This window comes from Onychostoma macrolepis, chromosome 03 (assembly GCF_012432095.1).
Source record: "Onychostoma macrolepis isolate SWU-2019 chromosome 03, ASM1243209v1, whole genome shotgun sequence".
Classification (NCBI taxonomy): Eukaryota; Metazoa; Chordata; class Actinopteri; order Cypriniformes; family Cyprinidae; genus Onychostoma; species Onychostoma macrolepis.
Window position 1 is genome coordinate 56,335,382 of NC_081157.1, and position 26,614 is coordinate 56,361,995.

At 41.4% G+C, this 26,614-nt stretch overlaps 1 protein-coding gene across 1 annotated transcript in view; it reads right to left on the reverse strand.

Annotated features, from left to right (window-relative positions):
• Nucleotides 1-11,282: 11,282 nt before the first annotated feature.
• The window catches only part of LOC131535858 (cytolytic toxin-alpha-like), a 36,767-nt gene continuing 21,435 nt past the window's right edge, over nucleotides 11,283-26,614 (reverse strand). The window contains exons 4-12 of the mRNA XM_058768365.1: nucleotides 18,595-18,630; nucleotides 18,351-18,512; nucleotides 18,051-18,230; nucleotides 17,845-17,928; nucleotides 17,258-17,428; nucleotides 16,988-17,041; nucleotides 16,633-16,680; nucleotides 16,205-16,462; nucleotides 11,283-11,468 (exon numbers count right to left, since the gene is read on the reverse strand). Of these exons, the coding sequence (XP_058624348.1) occupies nucleotides 11,283-11,468; nucleotides 16,205-16,462; nucleotides 16,633-16,680; nucleotides 16,988-17,041; nucleotides 17,258-17,428; nucleotides 17,845-17,928; nucleotides 18,051-18,230; nucleotides 18,351-18,512; nucleotides 18,595-18,630 (1,179 nt within the window). The remainder of the gene's footprint in view (nucleotides 11,469-16,204; nucleotides 16,463-16,632; nucleotides 16,681-16,987; nucleotides 17,042-17,257; nucleotides 17,429-17,844; nucleotides 17,929-18,050; nucleotides 18,231-18,350; nucleotides 18,513-18,594; nucleotides 18,631-26,614) is intronic.

Here is a 26,614-nt window from a genome sequence, read left to right on the forward strand (position 1 = left end):
ATTGGAAACGGATTGCTCTCCCATGACTTGTTGTGAACTGTATTTATGACAAAGAACTGCATAGATGTAGACATTATAACAATCTATCGATAAACACACACCGTCCTCTCCTCTGCGCCACCGCGGTCTGTGGATTGAAGAACGCGCAGAAACATGCGGAGGAGCCGAAGTCTGCTGCCGTTTTCATTTGAAATTTAAAAGGAAAAGAGTCGCAAGATTTTTAGGGGGGCTGAGCAGAAATTTAAGGGTGCTAAAGCCCCCCTAAAAATGGCCTAGCGACGCCCATGGCTCACATCCTTCTCATCCTCTTAGGATCTAACAGAACCGCAGACTGGCAGGGCGTCACTGATGTGAGAGCTTTATCTGCTATAGAGGTCACGCCTCTGAGGTGTCAAAGGGCCAATGGTGTCTTGAACTTTTGGAGAGAAAGTTTTACAACTCGGTCTCTGAACATGGTAATTTGCATATGAACCGGATTGGAAGTTGATATTAGTGTTCGAAGAATCTTTAATAGTTTGTATATGTTGCATAGGTATCAACATATAATATTCACTCTCAATTAGATCATCCGATGACAAATTGATAGAGACCAAACATGGTATGTGAGGTAATATTAACTAGTCATCTATCATAAGCATGCATAAAACAGGATACAATACACAAGAACATATCCAAGAACAGTAATAATATACACAATGACCTGAAGATATGCGTGTTTATTCAAAGAAAAGTGTATAGATCGGTTTTATCGGCTGAATTACATAGAATTAAAATGGGGTCAGATTAAACTGTTTGAGGTAAAATAAGTGTTTTAAAAGATGAGACATCAACAAAAGTAGAAGGAATAAATAGTGTATTTACAGACTTCACAACACAATAGAAATCCTAGGCTATTAAAAGCACAGAGTCTTTCAGTTCCATACCGTTAAAACAGTCCTTAAGAAATCCAGTGTGCTGTAAGTTCCAATGTAAAAGTGTCCACCGGTGTATATACAATCCAAAGAAAGTGATAATCCAAAACAAGTGAGATGCTGGAATGGTAACTCCTTAAAACAACTCCTCAATCCAGCTGGTGCAATCCTTTGGTCAGTGACCCTGATTGTTTGACATGCTGCTTGCTTTATACTGGTCTACTTTCTGATTTCTGTCATGTGACTGATCACATGACGGGCAGACCCAAGAACATTTAAAGACATACACACATAAAATAATTAAGAGGATTAAAATGGCTAAGACAATATGTAAAACCATTAAAACTCAAATATATAGGTATGAAACCATCTTAATACATACTGAGCGGTATAAAACATGTGTTTTTGTGTGACAGTGTCACAAAGGTTTTTCTATGAATTAATTAGAGTCCATTTTTATGGCATAAAGTCACTTTCCTAAGGGAAAATGAGGTGAGTATTGCTCTGCCCGCATTCCTTTGAGCAATAAAACTAGTGTTATCAGATTGGTTGCCATGGAACCGGGAGTCTCGAGTCATCCACAGACATACTCGCACCCAGTATGTGTATTGGCTGAGGGGTCTGTGAATATTTGTTAATCTAATAACTAGTTGATTTGTTAAATCAAATGAAAAATTATGTGTCTGATTGGTCCAAATGCTACAGAACTATACAAACAGCTGCAGAGGCCCAGCGTGCTAAAGAAACACCACAAAGCTTTCTCATTCATGTTCTTGATCTGAGACAGAAAATTCTGTTCGCTTCACAAGAAGATGAGTCTGGCTTAAAATATGACCCAGCTTTAGTTCAAAACATGTTCCTCCATACCATGTTGACTGGCTTACAGAATGACCGTATTCAGAGTGACCTCCAGCCATTCCTGTCTGACCCCACAATTTCAGATGAAGTGTTGTTGGAGAGACTAAATGTTGCATGTTCCCATGAAACAGAAAGACAAAACAAACGGAAGTCCGAATGCAGTGTTGCTGTGCATGTCTCACAATTAAATGAATCAAAACATCAATCAAAACAGACAAAAGTTGACCTGATGTCGCAACTGCAAATTAAAGAAACAATCCAACAATCCTCACCTGCTTCTCAGTGTTTTGCGGTCAGTAACAAGGCTCCAGTGATGATGACGACTCATCAGCCGCTACAAGATTTCTCACAAAGTTACCAGCCGGTAGCAGAGTGGAATAAAGAGCTGCCAAACCAAATATGGGGAGTAAGTCACCCAACGTATGAACAACATCAGTATCCACTGCAGCCCCACCACCCTAAATCACAACAGAACTCAGTTTTGCAACAACAGTATATGACATCACAGCTTCACAGTCTGCAACCATGTTCAATGCCATTACAGCAGCCCTTGCAACATCCAACGTCAACACAGTATGCAACGCAGCCATCAAGATATGCTGTCCCCCCACAGCCTCGCCCACCACAGTTTAATACAGTGCCCCGACAGTATACAGCAACATCGCCACTACCACAGTACCCTCAGCAGTTTCGACAGCCACATCCCTCAAGGATAAGACAGTGTTTTTACTGCCAGCAAAGGGGACCAGGGGCGTATTCCAGAAAGCATGGTTAACTTACCGTCAGATAAACCCTGAACTTTTGGTTGATTAACCCCAAACCTTGCTTACTCAAGGTATGTGGTTCCAAAAACGCATCCGGGAGTCAGTTCATTCAACTCAGAGTATGTTCCTGGTTAAGACTCAAGACATTCTCAACAGACCGTCGAATCGACGAGTCACTATGGAAACGGAAGCTAAGAATAAGCGCGCCATACTGCTTCTTTCTTCTTCTTCTGTTCAAAGGTCATGTAGGCCTTATGCTTAGTGCATATCGCCACCTAATTGATGGTTTTGCAATCATTTTTTTTTCGTTTAATCTTTAATCCTTGAGGATTAGAATTATATTGTTTGTTTTATGCTAATTATATATTAAGTCATATCAGATATGTATTTTTATTATAGAAATACATTATAGAAAATGCATGTGTGAGATGATAATATATATATATATATATAAAAAAATATAAAAATATATATATAGGCTAATGTAATAAATTAAACATTACCTTGTCATAATAGTGTTTTATAATTTATACAGATAATGTCATGATCCGGTCCAGGATCATTCACCCATCAACCACTAGATGTCACCCTTCATCATTTGGACACGAGCACTACACTGACTGTTGCATCACACGGACTACATTTCCCATCAGTCACTGCATTACACGATCACCTGATCTCACAGTCACACCTGCTTCCCATCAGCAATCACACCTGCACATCATTCACAGACCTGCATATAAGCCAGTCACACCTTCAGTTCGGGGCGAAGTCTTGTTTAGCCTGTCTGACATTTCTGAGTGTTTTTACTTTGACTGTTATTCCGTGTTTGATCCTGGACTGCCTTGACCTCTGGAATTCTCTGCCACCTGCCCCGTTGATTGTTTGCTCTGACCTGATTCTTGCCTGCCGCCTGCCCCGACCCAAGCCTGGTAAACGTTTATGCTTCTGGTTCTCTGTGTTATCCAAGACGCTGTTGATCGACCCCTGTCTGCTGGTTATACTGATCTTAATAAAATACTGCAAATGGATCCGCTTGCCTTTGACTCCTCATTACAGAAGACTTCGCCTTACCAGGATCCAGCAGCCCAGTATCCCCTCGTCACTGAGGTATCAGTTCCGGTCTCTATGTCAGCCTTTCACCAATCCAGCCTAACCATAGATCCAGTCGACCAGCTACTAGGTCTACGGCAAGGAGATCGATCTATTGAGGATTATGTTCAGCAGTTCTGTGAGTTAGTATATCAAGTTCCGCTATATGATGAAATTGTTTAAAGATTTATTCTGTTTTGGACTCAATGAACCAATTAAATCACGATTACCCAGAGGGGAAGTTAATGTCCGATTGAGAGATTTCCTGGACTATGCACTAGTGTTGTGTGACTCTCCTTTTACTGTGGGTGTCACGGAAGAGGAACGCGACGCCACACTCACTCGTGAGAGGACAGCCGCACCAGAGCACGCTCACAAAATGGCGGCCACAACAACACCCCGTCATGTCATTGCTGCCATTCATGATCTAAGTCAAGTCATAGTCAATCTACAGGAGTCAAGCCAAGTCACAGTTGGTCATCATAAATCGAGTCACGTCTCAGTTGCTCGTCCAGAGTCACCGCAGCACGTCACGGCTGCTCGTCCAGAGTCACGTCACATCACGTCACGGCTGCTCGTCCAGAGTCACGTCGCAGCACGTCACGGCTGCTCGTCCAGAGTCACCGCAGCACGTCACATCCGGGCTGACACACCCAGATCATCAAGGTCAGTCTTTCACTATTCCAATTTGATGTCTCGTTTGAGGGATGTACCGCTGGTGTCTGCACGCACGGCTGGTATCCCCAAACCAACTCGCACTAACCCTCCTGTTCTTCTGCATATTCCCCGGTCCGAGGCACTTCCACTGATGGGAAGCGCTTTGTGTTGCGTTTGGGCTGCGTACACCACCGCAGAACTGCCCGAGGTGGCGGCGCCCGCTGTAGAACCTCCAGAGGTGGCGGCAGCTGCTGCAGAACCTCCAGAGGTGTCAGCGGTATCTGTCGATAAACTCTCGTTCTGTCCTGTCACGGCTATGGAGGCCGTCAATGAACTCTCGTTCTGTCCTGTCACGGCTATGGAGGCCGTCAATGAACTCTCGTTCTGTTCTGTCACTGCTATAGAAACTAACTATGAACTTCCTGTGTTCCCCACCTCAGTCCTTGTGTCTGTGCATGTTCTGTCTCCTCCTTGTGTCTCCGTTCTCCCTAGTTCCCAGGCTCTGCTGTGGGTTTCTGGTCCGCCCTGGTGGGCTCCAGTCCCGTCTGGTCCGCCCTGGTGGGCTCCAGTCCCGTCTGGTCCGCCCTGGTGGGCTCCAGTCCCGTCTGGTCCGCCCTGGTGGGCTCCAGTCCCGTCCTGGTCTCTGCCTGGGTTCTCAGTCTCTCCTCTTCCACATGGAGCTGGCCCTCCGTCCCTCCCCTGTTCCGCCTCCGCTCCACCACCCTCCTGGATTGTATAGGAGCGTCTGGAAGCCGCTCCTTGGGGAGGGGCTATGTCATGATCCGGTCCAGGATCATTCACCCATCAACCACTAGATGTCACCCTTCATCATTTGGACACGAGCACTACACTGACTGTTGCATCACACGGACTACATTTCCCATCAGTCACTGCATTACACGATCACCTGATCTCAGTCACACCTGCTTCCCATCAGCAATCACACCTGCACATCATTCACAGACCTGCATATAAGCCACTCACACCTTCAGTTCGGGGCGAAGTCTTGTTTAGCCTGTCTGACATTTCTGAGCGTTTTTACTTTGACTGTTATTCCGTGTTTGATCCTGGACTGCCTTGACCTCTGGAATTCTCTGCCACCTGCCCCGTTGATTGTTTGCTCTGACTCTGACCTGATTCTTGCCTGCCGCCTGCCCCGACCCAAGCCTGGTAAACGTTTATGCTTCTGGTGCTCTGTGTTATCCAAGACGCTGTTGATCGACCCCTGTCTGCTGGTTATACTGATCTTAATAAAATAATGCAAATGGATCCGCTCGCCTTTGACTCCTCATTACAGATAACTATTATGCCAATAAAATATAATAACCATATTAGAGCAATATATAGGCTAACTTTATTTATTACTTATATTAGCGCTTTATCATTAAAATAGCATACAACTATATATATCTAGTAGGCTATATACATAACCGTATTGTAATAATATATAATATTGTGCGCTATCTGTCACGCCCACTGAAGGCTGGTCAGTAGATCATACATGCTCTGATAGCGCTGAAGTGAACTAACCCTGGAACATAACCTGCTCCGGAGCAGGTTATCTTCAGAGAGCAAGTTGCTATGGTTACTTACTTACCCTGAAAGTAACCTCCAATTTTGGAACCGAAAGCTGAGGTTATCCACTCACTTATCCTCAAACATATTTCAAAGTAGAATGCCTTTAAACGGAAATGGGTTGCCTCCACGGGACAGGGAGTGACCCGAACTGCAAGAATGTCCCACCAACGTCCAAAGCAGCACTTTGAAACTGTAGAACAACAGTCTACACAACAGTTGTCTCCACTTGATCACATTTTAACTGCTTCATATCAAGTTAACAAATACTTGCCTGTAACTTCTCTCATCAGCAAACAATGTCTGGTAACCTGCTACTTACAAGGACACAAAACTGAGGCGTTATGGGACACAGGTTCCCAATTATGTATTGTAGATGAACAATGGAGAAACAAGTACATACCTGACGTGAAATTGAAGGACATTTTAGAGGCAACAGACGCTTCAGATGGCCTGCAGCTTGTGGCAGCCAATGGGACCAGCATGCCTTATGTTGGATGGGTAGAGATAACTTTCAAATTGGCTTCCCCTGTTGATAGCGTAAAAGACTTAGTCATTCCTGTCCTCATCTTAAAAGATCAAAAGTTATCCAAACCAATCATCGGCTACAATGTGATTGAACAAGTGATGAGACAGAGTGAAGCAAGTGAAGATAATGAAGTGAGTAAAGGACGTTTGCACAAGATTGTCAAGTATGCCTTCCCTGGCATGATGAAAAATAAGATACAGACCTTCATTAATCTTGTGACTACTGAGAATCCGGGTGAATATTTGGTGAAAACAATGAAAGACCATGTAAACATACCAAAACGAACAATTATGCAGATACAGTGTCAAGTTAAAATGCCATATATGAAGCAAGACACCGTTTTCTTGTTTGAACCACATGTAAAGCCACAGTGTACAGATGGTCTAGAACCTCTGGAAACCCAAGTAACTCTTCAGAAAGGAAGTCGTCCAGTGGTCAAGATCAGCATACAGAACATCACAGACCATGATATCAGGCTTGCAGGGAAAACTGAGCTTGGGACAATGCAATCAATAAAATCTGTACTACCAACTGCAGTATCACATTGTGCAACAACAGCCATGATCAGTGAGGTTCAAAAAACCAGCAATGCTAATGAAAGTAACAGTGAAGAATTGTGGGACCCACCTGCTGATGTGAGCCACTTACCTTTGCACCAGCAAAATGAAGTAAAACAGCTACTACGAGAAGAGTGGCTGTCACGAATCTGGTCTGCACACCCATTCATTCACCACTAGAGGTCACCACACACCACATGGACTCTCACAGCACACAGCACACTGGACTCAATTTCCCATCATCCATTGCACTAATTGAGCACACAGCTGCAGGCACTAATCACACGCACACCTGATCCCACGCACACACTGATCACACACCTTATTTAAACCCTGGACCTTCTCTGCCACACTGCCGAGTATTGTATGCATTTACCGCTCTCCTAGTAGTAGCTACTCTACAAAGCCCTGGATAGTTTTCCCTGCCTGGTTTCCCGTGTTGATTTCTAGCCCGCATTCCCTGGATTATCTCTCTGCCTTGCCCTCTGGACACTGTTCGCCGATCGTCGACCTTTGCTTGCTCTAGGATTACTCTTTGTCTTGTCCCTGCCATACCTGTTTGCCATTGTTTCGACCCTGCCTGTACGACCACGTCTCTGCCTAAATAAAGCTTGCACATGGATCCGCACGACTCACGTCTCGTCAGCCATGTTACAGAGGCAAACATTTTCAAGGTCAGATGACAATATTAACTGTGTCTCATTTAGAAGACTGTGTCCTCCGGAGGTCAAATCCTCTGGAGGTTGCATCCTCTGTAGGATGCGTAACGTATACGAAGTGTCCTCAACCTAGAATTAAACGAGACGGCCTTAGTAGGATGGGCGGAAAAGGAAACAGGAAGTATCACGTTGATTTGCCAACACATTTAGAGCATCGTTGCGCTCTCACACTACTTAAATGAAGAAAAATTATTTCTAAATTTAAAAAAAAAAAAAGTTTTATTTTGCTTTTACTTGTTTTATTTTGCTCAATGTTTGAGGAGCTGCAGCATATGTACAACAGTCATATGTTAGAGAAGAAAAGGAGGAGGATATTAAGAACAAACTTTATCTGTTTTTACTGAAGGCACTTTAAGTTAAAGGGATAGTTCACCCAAAAATGAAAATTTGATGTTTATCTGCTTACCCCCATGGCATCCAAGATGTAGGTGACTTTGTTTCTTCATAAGAACACAAACGAAGATTTTTAACTCAAACCGTTGCAGTCTGTCAGTCATATAATGCCAGTCAATGGGCACACAATCTTTGAGAGAAAAAAAAACATGCACACACAAATCCAAATTAAACCTTGCGACTCGTGACAATACACTGATGTCCTAAGACACGAAACGATCGGTTTGTGCGAGAAACTGAACAGCATTTATATAATTTTTTACCTCTGATACCACATCACACCTGTTATATATTGGTGAGAAATCATCAGCTCAGTCAGAACAAATGCTTGAGTTGACAGTGTTGCCACATCTAGCTGAACAGGAACAAAATGTACTAGAACATGTTGACTTACCTGCTGGAGGACAACACTTACCTGCTGGAGAACATCACTTACCTGAACAACACTTACCTGCACGGAGGAATCTTGTAGAGGAACCATCTAGAGTCTGACAACGACGACCACTAAAGAGGTTCACATATGAAAACTTTGTAACTCCTACATGCTACAGTGTACAAAATGCAAGAAATGACTTTAATCCACACCCCATACACACATGGACACCAAATATGAATTCTTGGGTGCCAATGCAGATTCATTATTCTCAGCCCTCACTTATCTATTATCCAGCAAATTAAAGAACCCCAATGAACCTTCACTTGACCAGGTCTCAGGTGGCACTGCAGAACTGTACAGACAAATTGCCATCTGTAACATCTGCTTATGATCCTTGATGGTCGTTGGGACTTTATGTCTTAAGAGACCCTTTTAGCCTTTTGACATTTGCATATAATTCACAGCCTGGCCCCACATTCTACCGTTATATGGGTGCTAATTGCCAAGGGTTGTCCCCCCCACTGTCAAAATATGCTAAACAGATCGACTATCTTGTGTCTCCATCGGACTTCAAACACATTCCAAGAGAACTAAATGACCCTCGGTACCAGGCCTGTGGACTACCCCCACAATTACAACATACATAACACACACATAGAGGCATTTTCTTTATTTAGACCATAATTAATCAGTTACAAATGTATCTGGTATATGCATGTGTTGTTTGTATGTTTCCTTATTATATTAGCCTAGTTACCACTCGTTATTCGTATTAGTAAGCTCTAAACACTCATATTCAGAGGTATGAATGTATCTCTGGTTTAATACCTGTCAGATGTCTCTTTCTTGATATCAAAATGATCTGCTCTTTATTCCTCACACAATGATGTACACTATGTGATCATGAAATGCATCACACTATTTTTACTGTACTGTGGGGAAAATTACACCAGTAAAACATGCAAATGAGGTGTCAAGTGGGACAAAGAAACACTTTCCCGCTGAAACTATGAGCCTTGTTATTGGTCAAACTAACCAAAATGGGTGTTACAGGGAAAACAGATAAAACTTCTCCCACACCAAAAGGTTCGTCTCTCTTTACTTTCGGTGCCCTGGAGACACACTTATCACCTTGGAAACCTCACGGCTCCCCTTCCGGGGGGAGTCCGATCTTCTGGCAGTTTTAAGATCAGTAACTTTGTCGATTCACTTCGGACTAATCAACCCATGGCTGGAATGACGAAGCTGTCACTCCTAAAAATTAAGGTGATGTGATTATCTGATGGTTCGTAACAGGTTGTACTTAGCTGATGTTAAAATCCTGCCATACTCTCTCTTGCGCGCGAGCGCTCCCTCTCTCAACCTCTCTCTCTCTCTCTCTCTCTCTCTCTCCATGCCTTCCTTGCGTTGGCATCCATGTTTAATGTGTGTATGTCTGTGTCTAGTTCGATGTTGCATGTTCCCCTGTAGTGTAGTTTAATAAACATCCATAAGTATTCACACTTGGTTGTCTGTGTCTGCTGCTCTCAGAACGAAGTCACTTTAACGTCCGGTCTTGTTACATGCTCGGAAGCAATGTTTCAGTAAGGAAATTATTTGTCGTGGCCAGAGAAATAATTTTCCTTAATGCCTTGATTCTAGGACTGTTGTTTGAAGCACTAGCTCACTGAACTTGAATTCAGAAAAGCTGATAATCAGCTAACAAGGACTGTCTTTAAAACAGGAACACGATGAGTCATTATTGAATGTATGTACTGAATGTAAAAAAAAGAAGAAAAAAAGAAAATTGGGAATAAGTATTGAAAAACATGTGACCTGGTACCTTTACGAGTGTGAAGTGAAACAATATGGACTGGTTTAGGACTTTGAGTGTATTGATGTCGGGACGACATTTTATTTTCTTGCGGAGAGTGTGACCACCCTGCTGCGTAGAGTTTGTGTCATAATATTATGATAATAATATTGTGTCATATTAAATTGTTTGTATATATTTTGTATATACTTTAATGTGTTCTAATGAGTTTGCACTGGACAGTCCAGCTGCATTTTCTGAATTCCAGGTGACAGTTGAGAGAGTAGAGCTACCGTAACAACTGCAGCGCATCTTCAGACAACAAAAGAGGACCGCTTGGGCAACCACTAACTCTCGTCTCTGTCTCTCTTATTCATTGTTAAGGTTAGTTAATTTTTTTTTTTTATTTAATGCCAAACTACAGTTTACATGCTTGAATGTGTTAATAATTTGTTGGTCGGTCACACACTGCTCTCTGGAACGGAATTGAGAGAAAAGGTTAATTCTCTGCTTCATGGAGATATGTCTCTCCGTCGTTGGTGCTCACGCGGCTTATCTGGCCGAGGGCTGATTAGTGGCAGCTGTGGCTTATCAGCCTGTGACGAGCGTGTGCAGGTGCTCCGTGTAGGTTTCCGGGGCAACGCTGATGAGAGCTCGGGACGCTCGTCACAGTATTTATATGTGTTAATGACTACTGTGATTCAAAGTGTTCTAATGAAATACGATGTTTATTAAAGACAACAACAGAGGAATGCTTGGGCAACCACTAACTCTTGTTTCTGTCTCTCTCATTCATTGTTAGAAGAGTATTACATTATTATAATATTATTATAATAATAATATAATTATTATCATATATAATAATTAATATAATAATAATACAAAAACTGCAAAGTCAAAGTTTATTTATATAGCACCATTTATGCAGCCATGGCTGATCAATGTGCTTTACAAAGCATCATATTGTTAGGGAACAGGCTGTATTTAGATATGGGTACAACAGAGGCTTTATTGAACAGAAAATAATCAGAATAGGCGTGGAGCGCTTCCGTGGACAGCTCATGTGGACATGGAATCTCCTACCACACAGAAGGGTGGATAGCAGCGGCTGGAACAAGCCATGACAGCGGCAGTGAAGATGAAGCCAACAGGGCAGCTCGCTAATCTGAGCGAGAGGCTGAGCAATCCACTAAGAAGTCCATAGAAACCCAGGGACAGCGGATGCCGAAGGGAGCCCACGGGAATCTGAACGCACAGAGAGGTGCACAAAAATACCTACCTCGTCGCCAACAGAAATCCTCGATCAACAAATGTTCCAAAATGTCCCGGGACGGCACCCAGCATCTTTCCTCTGGACCATAACCCTCCCAGTCCACAAGATACTGAAACCCTCTGCTGTGGCGCTACTCGTCGAGTAATCTCCTAACTGTATAGGTAGGGGAGCCATACACAAGACGAGGGGGTGGGGCGATTGCCGGCAGGGTTAAGGGGAGAAGAAAACACAGGTTTAACCCTAGAGACACAGGGTGAACCGACCAAGAGCGGGAGGGAGCTTGAGCCTGATCGCCACCGGATTAAGCACCTTTGTGAAGCAATACGGCCCAATGAATCTGTGAGCCAGCTCATGAGAAGCTGCCCGGAGAGGCAGATCCTTGGTAGAAAGTCATACCCGTTGACCACACACATAGGTTGGAGGAGAGGACCAGCAATGATCGGCTGCTGCCTTGGTTCGTCTTGAGCGTCGAGAGAGCGTCGGTTTGACATTTTTGGACCCTGGCCGGTACGAGAGGGTGAAGCTGCATGAGGTTCGCGAGCTCAGCCTCTTGGCCGAACGGATATATTCGAGATTTGAATCTCTAAGGGTTCTACTTTTATTTGTACACACTCATAATAACAACTAAACTTTGTGCTTTTGAAGAATAAAGAAAAAAAACAGGGTGCGTTCTCAGTCTTCACTCTCTCCTCGAACTGCTTTTTGAAACATGTCACTAAAATGAACTGTAACTCAGCAAATAATTCACACAGAGACATGAGAAATATATCTACAGAAAGCTTGACATGTCTACTCTTAAATGAAGTAAGTCTTACCGAAAACAAATATTCTGTGATAAAGTAATCCATATGAAACCAACGACACTAGTTTTTCCGTCTGGTCTCATTATCTCTAATTAGCAACATGTCTCTCAGATACTTTTCAGTTTAGTAAGAACCTGCTGTGAGGAATAAGCCTTGTATTTACCTCAGAAACGCGCTGAGAGGAAAAAGCCTTGTATGTACCCCAGAAGACGCACTGAGAGGAAAAAGCTTTGTTTACTTCACAAACGGAACACGCAGCTAGAGCCAGCGGAGGAGATCTTTTATACAGAGTAAGTAATGTTTCTTATTGGCATTAGATAATGTGCTGTTGTGACAAAGTTTAACGTATTTACTAGTTGAACTTTTCCCAAACTATAACTCCAGAATAAAATGTGTGAAATCGAGTGCAACATTTTGAAATATGATTGTCAACCTTTCATTGCATGACATGAGGATTGTCACGAATCCGGGTTATGGTCTTCCGTTCACTCACCACCAGAGGTCACTCGCTCATCACATGGACTCTTGCACCACACTATTGTTGCACTTCACCAGACTACATTTCCCATCATTCATTGCACCAAGTACACACAGCTGTCTCAATCACACGCTCACTCCTGAGAACTATCACACAATCACACACTCTATATAAACTATGGATTTCCGTTCACAGTTTGCTGAGTATTGTTCTGCGTGTAGCACTCTCCAAGTGTTAGCTGCCTTACCAAGCCATTCTGTGTTTATGTTTAGCTCTGTGTTTAGTTCTGCATATATCCCTCTCCTAGCGATAGCTGCTTTACCGAGTCATTCTGTGTTTGTTTAGTTCCCGTATTGTCTAACGTTTATCGCTCCCCCAGTGATAGCTACTCTACGGAGCCCACTTAATTGTCTTAGTCTTGTCTACTTAGTTTTCTTAGTCTTGCCTTGCCTGTTTCCTCATGTTCTGATTTCTGCCGTTGTATCTTGGATTAACCCTTCGCCTGCTGTCTCGGACTCTGTTCGCCCCTCCCCAGATTATTGCTTGTGTACCTGGATTACCCCTCTCGTCTAGACCTCTGGATATTGTTCGCCGATCGGAGACCACGCCCGTTCACTTAAGTAATCTTCTGCCTCGCCCTCTATATACCTGTTTGCCATTTGTGTGACCCTGCCTGTTATGACCATGTCTCTTACTAATAAAGCTTTGCAAATGGATCCGCACGCCTCACATCTTGTTGACCCCGTTACAAGGATAGTTATATGTTCTATAAACAATTATATAAAAGTAATGTCTAAAAAAGTTTAGACCAATCTTTACTGTGAAATAGCCTTAGCTGTTTGCAAATACCTGCAATACATGTTTATAAAGAGCTTAACAATAATAATTTAGTTTCTCAGTTATAAAATGTTGTTTTTGTATTGTACGATACATAATACATGTAAAGCGTGTGTGCATCTATGTTATAAAATCACGTGGGCAATATTAGCGATTGCTAATGTAACAATATAGTTGCTTCTGATAAGCCTATTGTTACGTCCTCTGTCGTGTGTGTCATGTGTTCCCGCCTCTTGTGTCCATATTTGGTCTTGTTCCTGTCCTTGTTAAGTGTTATTATTAGTTAAGTCTTGTCCAGCTGTGTTTCGTCTAATTATCAGTATTTGTCATGTGTATTTAGTTCCTGCCTGTTTAGTTAGATTTCGTCTGGTCTACTCGTTATTCCCCGGTGTTCCTGTCTGTGTGAACCTTGACTTGTCTTGCCCTGTCCTGATGTCACCATTAAAGACTATTATTTTGAAGTAGCTCCTCATCTGCGTGTTCCTCGTTCCTCCCTGCTGTGTGCACCGTGACACCTATCAACATGCTCACTAATTTATTTATTTATTAATTTTAGTGTGTGTGTGGGGGGTGCTTTATTTATTTTGAATAGTAAAAATATGTAGGCCTACATATTATAATAAATATATGACCCGTTCTGGCAAAATGAGTCAGAATGCGCACATTTTAAAAAATAGTTATTTTTATTTTTACGTTCTCCATTAAAATACCTTCAAAATGATATATGATTTGTTGGAATCGGATAAAAAATGACTGAGCTACAGCCGTTTGAAGGCAATAGAGGCAGCAGATCTGATTTTGAGAAAAATCCAGTTAAAGATTCCAAAGCAAAATCACCAAGCAACGTTGCATATTTTCCTCCAATTCTTTTCTTAATAATAATTACTATATTATTAATCACAACATAGCTATTTTTATTTTATCTTTGTTATTAAAAATAAGAACAAAGATGCAAATAAACAGTATTTTAATCAAGAGCAGCGAGTGATTCCGTCTTTTCTTTTAATGTATGATTAGCATTGAGAGTCTCAATTTGAGACAGATCTATATTAAGACCTACTGTAATGCATGGATCAAATATAATGTTACACATCAGATTTCCCCCCAACCATTAACTAAATGTTCATGTAAGACATAACAGATTATGATTGTGTGAATCTTGCCAATACATATTTCGCAATAATGTACTTTATAAGGGAGATCGCGCGCTTCCGCGTTTTATGCACGCACTTTGCAAATGTCAATCAGCGCGATCGTTTTGTTTTCGTCAGCATGGGTTTAAAAATAATATTTCACTGGTTTGAACTCATGTCATGGAGAATTCGATATGAATATTCACAAAGCTGGAATGCTGCGCTTTGCAACAATAGACCTACAACCTGTGGTGAGAAGCAGCAGTAGCTGTCTAGAAGTGTGCAGAGAAAAAGGTACTCCTCTCAGAAAACGTACAAATAAAGATCATTTTAGATGTGTCATTACTATTTGGAGCATTGGGATCACTAGAAGAGGCCTTAATGAACAAATTTTTGTGAAAACCTCAAATTTGACCAAAACTGACATCTTTTGCCTGTAGCTCAAAATTAGTCAGTGCGACTTCCGACTCATTTCGCCAGAACGGGTCACATATAAGGTACTGTTTTTGCTGTACCTTGATTCAAATAAATGCAGGCTTGGTGAGCTGAAGACACTTCTTAAAAAAAAAAAAAAACATTACAAATCTTACTGTTTAAAAAATTTGACTGGTAGTGTATATATTGCCACCATGTTTGCTTTGTCTTTGTCCGTTCATTGTGTTGCTCACGTCTGTTTTGTGTTTTCTTGTGCAGTTTCTGCTGTCTCCTGTTTTCCTAGGTTCCAGTTTCCTGCCACTGTTTTGGATATTTTGGATATTGCACCCACAATGTCTTGACCCTTCTGTTGTTTGTTTGTTTGTTCCTGATAAACTGTTTAACTGCAATCGCAAATTAATCTCCAGTTATTTTATGTGATTGTTATATATATATATACATACACACATACATACATACATACATTTTTTTTCCCCCTCACATTCTTTCTTGTGGCAATTCCCTCTCAGTCACATACCTGACTCAATGGCTCATTATGCAGCTCATTATGTGGGTCTTTGTCTTCTCAGCTGTGAATCACAGCATTATCCAGGATAGTTCACGCCCTCTCGCATAGACCCTTTCTACTCAAAAAGCGACTTAGAATATTTATTCAATATATTGTTTTCTCTGAATGAGTGAGTAAGATTATTTTCAGATCATTTTGAAGCAAAAATTATAGGCTACAAGATCCAGTTCTCAAAAGTCTTGTGAACAAATGTTCTGTATGTGTCTTATGGCCTTATTTCAGTTACTTTAAAATTTTAGGTTTTCTCTAACCACGCATAAACATTGTTTTCTCAAAAACACAATCATGTACGTACATGCTGCTCACATATTATTGTAGCCCAGTTTGTGCTGAATACGCCATTAAAATGTTTATAAGCAACTGAAAAAAGCACAAATGTCAGGGCATGTCAAAACTTTCACCCGGGGCCCCAAAACACTCTCAGACCCCAGAGGGTTAATGCGTCAAAGGCTACCTGAGCATCCTGGTTCCACCTGAAGGACACCTTGGTGGAGGTTAATGCTCTGAGCAGAGCAGCGATCTGACCAAAATTCCTGATGTATTGCCGATAGAATTTGGAAAAACCCAGGAAACGCTGCAGAGCCTTATGGGAGTCGGGGACTGACCACCTGGCGACAGCCTCTATCTTAGCAGGGTTTGGTTTAATTCCCCTGGTAGAGATGATATGGCCAAGGAACTTGATATGGAATTCGCACTTCTCCACCTTGGCGAACTGGAGAGACGGGGAGAAAATCAGAATATCATGTCACGCAGAACGCTATTGACGAGACCCTGGAAAACGGCCGGAGCATTGGTAAGACCAAACGTAAGAACCAGATACTCGTAGTGTCCTGAGGGGGTGTTGAATTACGTCTTCCACTCATCCCCCTCCCGAATGTGCACCAGATGGTAGGCATTGCGGAGATCTAATTTGGTGAAGACCTGAGCTCCCTGCAACAATTCAAAAGAAGAAGACATTAGAGGTAGGGGATACCTGTTCTTTACTGTAATGTCATTCAAAACTCTGTAATCAATACAAGGGCGTAGGGAGCCACCTTTCTTCTGAACGAAGAAAATCCCTGCACCGGTGGGAGAGGAGGAATGGTGAATGAACCCAGCCTGTAGTGATTCACGTATATACCTGTCCATGGCCTCTCTTTCAGGACCAGAAAGGGAATATAAACATCCCTTAGGCGGAGAAGTGCCTGGGAGAAGGTCTATGCGGAGGTAGCGAGGTGGCCCGGGACTTACTGAAAACCGCACGAAGATCGCAGTACTCCGCCGGGATGCTGGTCAAGTCAGAGGGATCCACCTGCGAAACACAAGACACAGAGACAGCAGGAGAAGCAGCACCTAAACATGACACATGGCAAGACTGACTCCAGGCTAAAATAGAATTATTGAACCAATCAATATGTGGGTTGTGTTTCAGCAACAAAAGATGTCCTAAAATTAACGGGGCCTTAGGGGAGTCGATAATTAACAGTTCGATCTGCTCATAATGGTTACCAGAGAGGGAAAGGATTACACATGGTGTGACGTGAGTGATGGTGGTGAGGGGATTGCCCGCTAATGACCACGCAGTAATGGGCTTGGCCAGGGGAATGGTCGGGATGTTCCACTTGTGAGCCGAGGCAGAATCCAGGAAATTCCCCTCAGCCTGCCAATCCAGAAAGGTGTGGCCAGTGTGCGAACCTCCCTGGAAGGAGAGTCGAAAGGGCAGCTGAGAGCGCATTGCTGGAGAGTTGAACAGGGAAAAGCACCCACCAGGACTCTCCACTTCACTGGTGGGCCTTGACATTTAACGGGCACTGAAGGACGAAATGGCCAGCCTTGCCGCAATACAGACACAATCCTTGAGTTAAACGCTCCTGCCTCTGCTGTGACGTAAGCTGGAGACGACTCAGTTGCATGGGCTCAACATCAGCTGACTGAGAACTCGCGGCATCGAGTAGTGGATTGACGGTGTTGGCGGCGGCAGTTGAGACGGTCCTCCACACAGCGCGAGATTAATCAAATTATCCAGTTCTCGAGGAAGATCCACAGCAGCTAGTTAGCTGGCGATGGCATAATCCAGTCAAAAGTAGCACAGCAGGGAGCCCGCGATCTCCATACGGCAATTCCCCATTCGCGGGCGCGACCCAAGAGAAGAGTGAGGATGTAAGCAACCTTAGCCTCTTCTGTGGCGTAACGTCGAGACTGCAGTGAAAACACCAGTGAACACTGGGAGAGAAAGGCTTGGCAGGCATTAGAATCGCCATCGTAAACCATTGGATTGTTGGCAGAGGAATACCAGCGCAGAGGACGGGACCCCGGTTAACCACCTCCCGCTGGAGATCATTGACCCGCGTGAGGAGCTCAGCGACTCGGGCATTGAGAGCATCCACCTCTTGCGCTATGGTGTTGAGCTGAGTGGCATGCTGACCCAGCAAAACTCCCTGTTGCACGAGAGCAGAACGAACGGATCCAATCCCGCTGAATCCATCGCTGGTCAGACTGTTCTGTCAGGGAACAGGCTGGATTCAGATGCGGGTACAACAGAGGATTTATTGAACAGAAAATAATCAGATCAGGTAGGGAGCGCTTCCGCGGACAGCTCGTGTGGACGTGGAATCTCCTACCACGCAGATGGGTGGATAGCAGCAGCTGGAACAAGCCGCGACAGCGGCAGTGGAGATGAAGCCAACAGGGCAGCTCGCTAATCCAAGCGAGGGGCTGGGAAATCCACTAAGGAGTCCATAGAAACCCAGGGACAGCGGATGCCGAAGGGAGCCCACAGGAATCTGAACGCACAGAGAGGTGCACGAAAATACACTTGCAGCTACTAGAACTGGAGCCTGAATGAGACAAGACACCAATACAAACTATGACAGTCAGAGCAATGGGAATAACCACAACAGTCTGACAAAAGACAGAGAAACACGGGGAGCTATAAAGGAGAAGCTAATGAGATAACAAGAACCCGGTGTGAAACAAGATGAGCTAACGAGTAGAGAAACAAGGAGAGTGGGGAAATAATCACGCTGACAATGCGCACGTGGTGAGCTGTCAAAACAAAGCAACAACACCCGAACACAGACAGCAAAGAACAGGTGATCAGACCCGAGACCCGGCACATATAACATAACACAAATACCATACTGACCTGAATATAAAACGACGATGATTATAAGACAACCCCCCTTTTTCCAGATGTACCTTTTGGAAAAAGGCTTTTCAAAAACCAAATCTTAAATTATTTTCATATTGCATATTTAAATTTTTGTTTTGAAAGTATGGTAAATACTGGTGAAATGTTCCAACAATCACATTTAAAAATATACACTTTTTGATAAATCATAAAAATAACAGGTAGTCCATCTGAATTATATAACAATTAGGCTATCCATCTCATAGTAGCCTACCAAACTTGTATTAATGGTAGAAGCGAAATTTATTGTAGTCTTCAAATCTGGGTACTGTCTTAAATTTTAAAATCACTTACAGAGGAAGTTTGGTCCCATCAGGCTAACGTGACAGTCACGACTCATGCTGCTGTAAGCTTTTCTTTTTCTTTTGTTTTCACTCGCTATCTTTAAAACACACATTGTATTACTTATTTCATGGCACACTCGTTTTACACGTATTTGGCGCCACCTATTGTTGTGGGTGTATTATTGACATGTCAAAGTCTAGACCCTGAATATAAGACGACTGCGTTTTTTCAGATGTATTTCCAAGAAAAAACATTGTCTTATATTAGGGTTAATACGGTAAAACAGAGAGAAAAGGTAAAAAGTAAATTAAAAAAATAAATTAAAAAAACATATTTTCTGAATTAAAAATATGAAATATACTCCTTGTTTTTAAGGAGCAGATCTAATACGAAATGGCAGACTATTCCATAGTTTAGGACCCGCAATAGCAAAGGCACGATGACCTCTTCAGGGCTCGCAAAATCGCTAGCCCAACGTCCCGGGGCTATTGTGTTTTCCAGTCGAGGCACCAAAATGTATCACCGCCCTACTCGACGGGCTACCTTAAATAGGGCTCCCCGTGTCCTTAAAGGGTTACTCCACCCCAAAAGGAAAATTTTGTCATTAATCACTTACCCCCATGTCGTTCTAAACCTGTAAAAGCTTCATTCGTCTTCATAACACAATTGACTGCCAAGTAAATAACACTGTCAAGGCCCAGAAAAGTATGAAAAACATAGTCAAAATAGTCCATCTGCCATCAGTGGTTCAATCTGAACTTTATTAAGCAACGAGAATATTTTTTGTATGCAAAGAAAATAAAAATAATGACTTTATTCAACAAGGCATGCCACACGGATACGCTGTTTTCATTCAAATCAAAGAGTAAAAGACATATCCATGTGGCGCAGCAGACACAGAACAGCATACGCTATTTGCGTCCAGCTGATACTTACATTTCCATTTCCATTTAGTCATTTTGCAGACGCTTTTATCCAAAGCGACTTACAATTGGGGAATACATAAATAGATAATAAGGCAATCAGACAGGGGAAGTGCTCGCAACACCAAGTCTCAGGCATTTTTCAAATAAGTACAAACTAGCAAGGGAAGGAATAAATTAAGAGAAAGAAGGGTTTTTTTTGGAATGGTGAACAAGAATATTCTGTATATAGGCGTCGCTCACTAGCAGATCTCAGACTTCTGGAGGGGATGTAGATTCGTAATAATGAGTGGAAGTAGGCAGGTGCTGAGCCTGTGGTTGTTCTATATGCAAGCATCAATGACTTGATGTGAGCTGCAACCGGTAGCCAGTCCAACATGGGCTCTTTTGGGCTTGCTGAAGACCAGTCGTGCTGCTGCATTCTGAATCATTTGTAGAGGTTGATTGTGTTTGATGGAAGTCCAGCCAGAAGAGCACTGCAGTAGTCCAGCTTAGAAAAGACAAGGGCCTGGACGAGAAGTTGTGAAGCCTGCTCTGTCAGAAAGGGCCTGATCTTTCTAATGTTGTGTAGTGCAAACCTGCAAGATCGAGCATTCTTTGCAATGTGCTCTTTGAAGTTCAGGTGGTCATCAAAGATTACACCAAGATTTCTGATCGAAGTTGACGGGGTAATTGTAGAAGTACCTAGCTGGATGGTGAAATCATGCCGTAGAGTCGGAGTGGCAGGGAAGACAAGAAGCTCAGTCTTTGCCAGGTTGAGCTGTAGGTGATGTTCTTTCATCCATGCCGAGATGTCCGTCAGGCAGCCTGAGATCCGTGCAGCTACCGTTGGATCATCTGGTTGAAAAGAGAGATAGAGCTGTGTGTCATCAGCGTAGCAATGGTAGGAGAAGCCATGTATGATGGGACCCAGTGATGTAGTGTATATGGAGAAGAGGAGGGGTCCAAGAACTGATCCCTGAGGAACCCCAGGGACCAGTGTATGTGCTTTAGATACCTCTCCTCCCCAGACCACCCTGAAAGACCTACCAGTGAGATAGGATTCAAACCAGCGAAGTGGAATTCCAGTGATGCCCAGTGATGAGAGGATATTCTCCAAAATGGCGCTACGGTGACGCATGAGATGAATTGTTAAATAAAGTCGTTATTTTATTTTCTTTGCGTACAAAAAGTATTCTTGTCGCTTCAAAGTTCAGATTGAACCACTGATGGCAGATGGTCTATTTTGACTATGTTTTTCATACTTTTCTGGGCCTTGACATTGGAATTTTCTTGGCAGTCAATGGGACAGCCACAAGCCTCCCGGTCTTCATCCAAAATATCTTAAATTGTGTTCCGAAGATGAACGAAGCTTTTACGGGTTTGGAACGACATGGGGGTAAGTGATTAATGACAAAATTTTCCTTTTGGGGTGGAGTAACCCTTTAAACTTGATACAACTAAATTTATGATTATTTAATAAGGCTTTGAAAAGTTTTAAATATGTTAAATGGTATAAGAAAAGTCTTAATTATAATTTCAAAAGGTCTTACAGTTTGGGGTGGAAAGGCAAGAATCGCGATATGGCTGGATTAAACATCAAAAGGGAATTATGTAATTGAATAAATATGGGCGCTGCGCGTTTTAAAGTCAAACACGGCAAGGATGTCTTTATGTGTATGTATCTCTGAAGGGAACCGGCTGTCCTCAGAAACGTATCGTTGCCGGCATGTATGAGCCCGGTGCTGCTCTGTGTACAGCCGTTACTGGATTAAAGCACCACCTCGTGACAGAGAATAAATTTGCATTTCCAAAAAGCCTATGTTGTTTAGATCAATACCCAATTGCGCATATCGACCCATGTTTTTACCAAGTGGCAACCTGTCTCTCTTGTGAAGCCAACATGGAAATGACTAAAACTGAGAGTCAATCCCATAGACTCCCCATGTTAAAATGTCCAACTTTACAGCAGAAAAAAAACATGTTTACAGCTTAGTGCAAAAAATGATTTTGGTCTGTATAGATAATTTTGCCCTTCATGACAACTGTGAGGGGGGAGGATTTTTTTTTATAACTCATCCGTTTAAATTATATTAAGCCTTAAAGTTCTGCATAATTAAGGGTGTGGCCACTTGAGTGACAGGTGGATTGCCGCTCTGCTCCAGAGTGTGAAACTTGCTAGTGCAAAACTTAGAAAAATGGCTTTAAAGATTTTTATTTGTACAGAAAAATTAATTATAAGTAGGATACTGGAAATCTGGCAATTAGATGTTTTAATGAAAATGATCTCAAACTTGATTTTTACCTATATTGATATTGTACTCTGCACTGTCTGCAAAAAGTGAGATGTCACGCCAAGGCAAAAGGCAGTAACTTCCACATTATAAACAATATTTGGGTGCTGATCACTATTTATAGAATCATTATAGTAACATCTGTACTATAACATCATTATAGTAAAATCTAGTGATCATTGGCTAGGCTATAACATCTAGTAATGTGATTCAGGGTTTTTTTTCTGACTGTAACAACCAGACAAAAAGTTAAATGTGAGTGGATACCGTTTTACAACCAATTTATTTGCAATGTTCACTAACATTAAAGGATGCAAGACATAGCCTATTGTTTTTACATCGAACTGAATTAAAATAGCTTAACCTATAAGAACGACTTAAACGACTTACTAGTTACAAGAAAAGATAGGAAAAGGATTTAATTGCAAACATTTATTGATTTTATTTGTGATACGCTGTCATGGCATTTGACTTTTCTCCATATACACATGTTAAAGGAGGTCATAATGTCCCAAAATGATCAATAACTCATTTTAGACCAAAAACGAAGTTATGGTGTTTTGTCTTTACATGGCAGCACTGCTGCTGTCACTATAGACGGGTGTGGTTTCAGCAACCAGGCACCTCAGCTTCACCCACATCCTGCCTTTTTGCCCATTTTAGAGTATCCAAGATGGCGGCGGTCGGCTCCGCCCACTTTAGGCTTCAAAAATGCTCTTCAGAAACCTACGAGTGACGTCACGGACACTACATCCATGTTTTTTACAGTCTATGGTTTTTACACAGCTAAATGTGAAAGAAGTTAATGTGCTTTCTAAAAATCTAAACAATGTATACAGTACTATTTGTTTTAAATTAATATAATAATTCATATGTTTTAGTACCTGCCCGAAGGGCTACCAGGGATTTTGAAATTTTGCGAGCCCTGCTCTTTGTTTTAGTCTGAACCGTGGTATAGATAAATGTTTTTGTGTCCCTGATCTAAGATCTCTGGAAGGATTGTGTAACACTAATGCATGAATCACCATTTAACACAGGTGTTTACTGATGATCTAAGTGGAAATTCAAATGCTATAGTAAAATAACATTCTACATTTTATGGAGGTTTCAACTGTTCAGGTTCATACGCAATAAAAATAATTTATTAAGTCTAGAACAAAAGATCTTAACTGGCCTGCTCAAAGCCATTTGGGTTGACTGGGTTTAATGCTTTTTACCATGCTTGAAATTAAATCTTTAACAAGATCAAGAACATCAGTAAGACCAAGCACTGTCGCTGGGTGACGGGGTCAGGTGTTCAGGTCTTGAGATGTATGCAGACCAGTCTGGTTCCTTAGGCTCCTTACATGTAGTAATAATTTTTATTTAGAACCATATCATCCTGAAGAACCCATTTTTATGCTAAACAGTTTTTGTGTGTGTGTGTGTTAACACTCTCAAAAGTTTCTTGATATCCTTCTTAAAATGATAAATTTTAACTTTCACATTGTAACTGGTTTCCTACCAATCATACTGTCCTTTTTTCCCCCATTTTATTTCTTTTTTTATTATTACAGAACATGTGACCATCTTTGTTTGACTTCTCTTTTGCACTAAGTAAGTGACTGAGATAAGAATTTATGATCATTCCTTATGCATAAACACGCCCAGTCACAGTAAAGCTGTCCAATTACTTTTTTTCCTTTTAACATGGTAACATGGAGATTTCACATACTGTCCATTCACAGTAGTTACTTTTGGCCTTCATAACAACAACTACTTTTACTTAAACAAAAGGAAGAGACACAGTGTGTCAATTGTGTATTCTACCCAGACAGATGCCAGTCACCTAACAATGCTTATCATCTGCAGAGAGGAACTGCCACTCATTTACACCAAAACACACACACAATGATGGATATAAAGACATCATAGAGGATTGTGAAGATATTTCACTCAAACTTGGCCTTCATTGCATCTATTATGAATTTCTAGCTTTATTTCTTGATATATTTATTCATGTTCAATGTCAATTATCAGTTGTATTCATCTAATAACTGTTGTTAGACCTAATTGACATTATTTTTTTAACATTAACCCCAAAATAAAGAAGCTTTTTCAACAGCATTCAAAGACAAATCTTTTCAATTTTATAAAGTATGGGACCCCTTCTTTACCTATCTTGGGACTGAAAACCAGGCAGACAGAGGGGTAAAACACACTCAAATCTATTATTAAAAAGGTTCTTTATCACACCATTACGGTCAAATAGCATTTTCAAAGCATTCTTTATGGAAAAGAGTTCTATTTAGTACTTTAAAGGGTTCTGCTAGTGTAACAAAACCCCTAATCTGGCACTCTTTAGAACCATTTGTCTTAAGGCCACATCCTAGTAGTGCATGCATGTGTGTGTACACCTATGAGACAAGTCTATACATTTTTGAGCCCAAATCCTGCTGCATAAATTATTTTTGTCTAGCAATGATTGTCTAACATTGATATCAAACACGTTTCCACATTTAAAACTTTTCAAAATAAATCAAACAGTGAAATATCCCATGGACTTGCTCTGAAGGAGAGGCCAAAGCCAGATCTAATAAAGAGATCTAATAAAGGGAAAATCATTATGACTTTGGGGTGGGCTCCTTTGACTTGAGCCAGCAAACACCCAGAATACTGTAGCAACTGCATTAGAATATGCTAACCCCCACTAAAAACACCTTAGCAACTGGACAGTAACACTTTGGCAAGCACCCAGAACAATCTAGAATTGTAACAGTGAGATTTGCAAGGCCATGCAATATGTTCTTTCCAAAATTCTAGTTATTATCTTAACATATTTACTTACTGTGAAATGAAATGAAACAATGAAATTATTTTTTTTAAACAATATTTTCTTCCAGTCAATGTTCACAGGCTCCACTTAAAGACAACAATAATAAATGGTCACTGTGTATAAAATAATTAAATTTACATTTACATTTATGCATTTAGCAGACGCTTTTATCCAAAGCGACTTACATTGCATTGAAGTTACAGTTTTTACATTTTATCAGCTCTTGCTTTCCCTGGGAATCGAACCCATGATCTTGGCGTTGCTAGCGCCATGCTCTACTATTTGAGCTACAGGAAAGCATAAATATTTTTTCCTGTGAAATAATAGTTTGAATGTTTCTTTACACAAACAGTTTCACATACATACTTTTTAAGAAATAATCATTGGTGTAAAAAGTGTGACACACATTTAGTGAGAGAAAGATATTTCACACTTTTTACTTCTATAGAAGTATGTATGTGATCGATAGATAGATACTCTTAAAAATAAAGGTGCTTCACGATACCATAGAAGAACCTTTTTGTCTAAATAGTTCCATAAAGAACCTTTAACATCTGAAGAACCTTTCTGTTTCACAAAAGGTTCTTTATGGCAAAAGAAGGTTCATCAGATTATAAAAAGGTAAGAAAGAGATGGTTTTTTAAAGAACCTGTGACTGAATGGTTCTTTGTGGAACCAAAAATGGTTCTTCTATGACATCGCTGTGAAGAACCTTTTTGTCTAAATAGTTCCATAAAGAACCTTTAACATCTGAAGAACCTTTCTGTTTCACAAAAGGTTCTTTATCACACCATTACGGTCAAATAGCATTTTCAAAGCATTCTTTATGGAAAAGAGTTCTATTTAGTACTTTAAAGGGTTCTGCTAGTGTAACAAAACCCTAATCTGGCACTCTTTAGAACCATTTGTCTTAAGGCCACATCCTAGTAGTGCATGCATGTGTGTGTACACCTATGAGACAAGTCTATACATTTTGAGCCCAAATCCTGCTGCATAAATTATTTTTGTCTAGCAATGATTGTCTAACATTGATATCAAACACGTTTCCACATTTAAAACTTTTCAAAATAAATCAAACAGTGAAATATCCCATGGACTTGCTCTGAAGGAGAGGCCAAAGCCAGATCTAATAAAGAGATCTAATAAAGAGATCTAATAAAGAGATCTAATAAAGAGATCTAATAAAGGGAAAATCATTATGACTTTGGGGTGGGCTCCTTTGACTTGAGCCAGCAAACACCCAGAATACTGTAGCAACTGCATTAGAATATGCTAACCCCACTAAAAACACCTTAGCAACTGGACAGTAACACTTTGGCAAGCACCCAGAACAATCTAGAATTGTAACAGTGAGATTTGCAAGGCCATGCAATATGTTCTTTCCAAAATTCTAGTTATT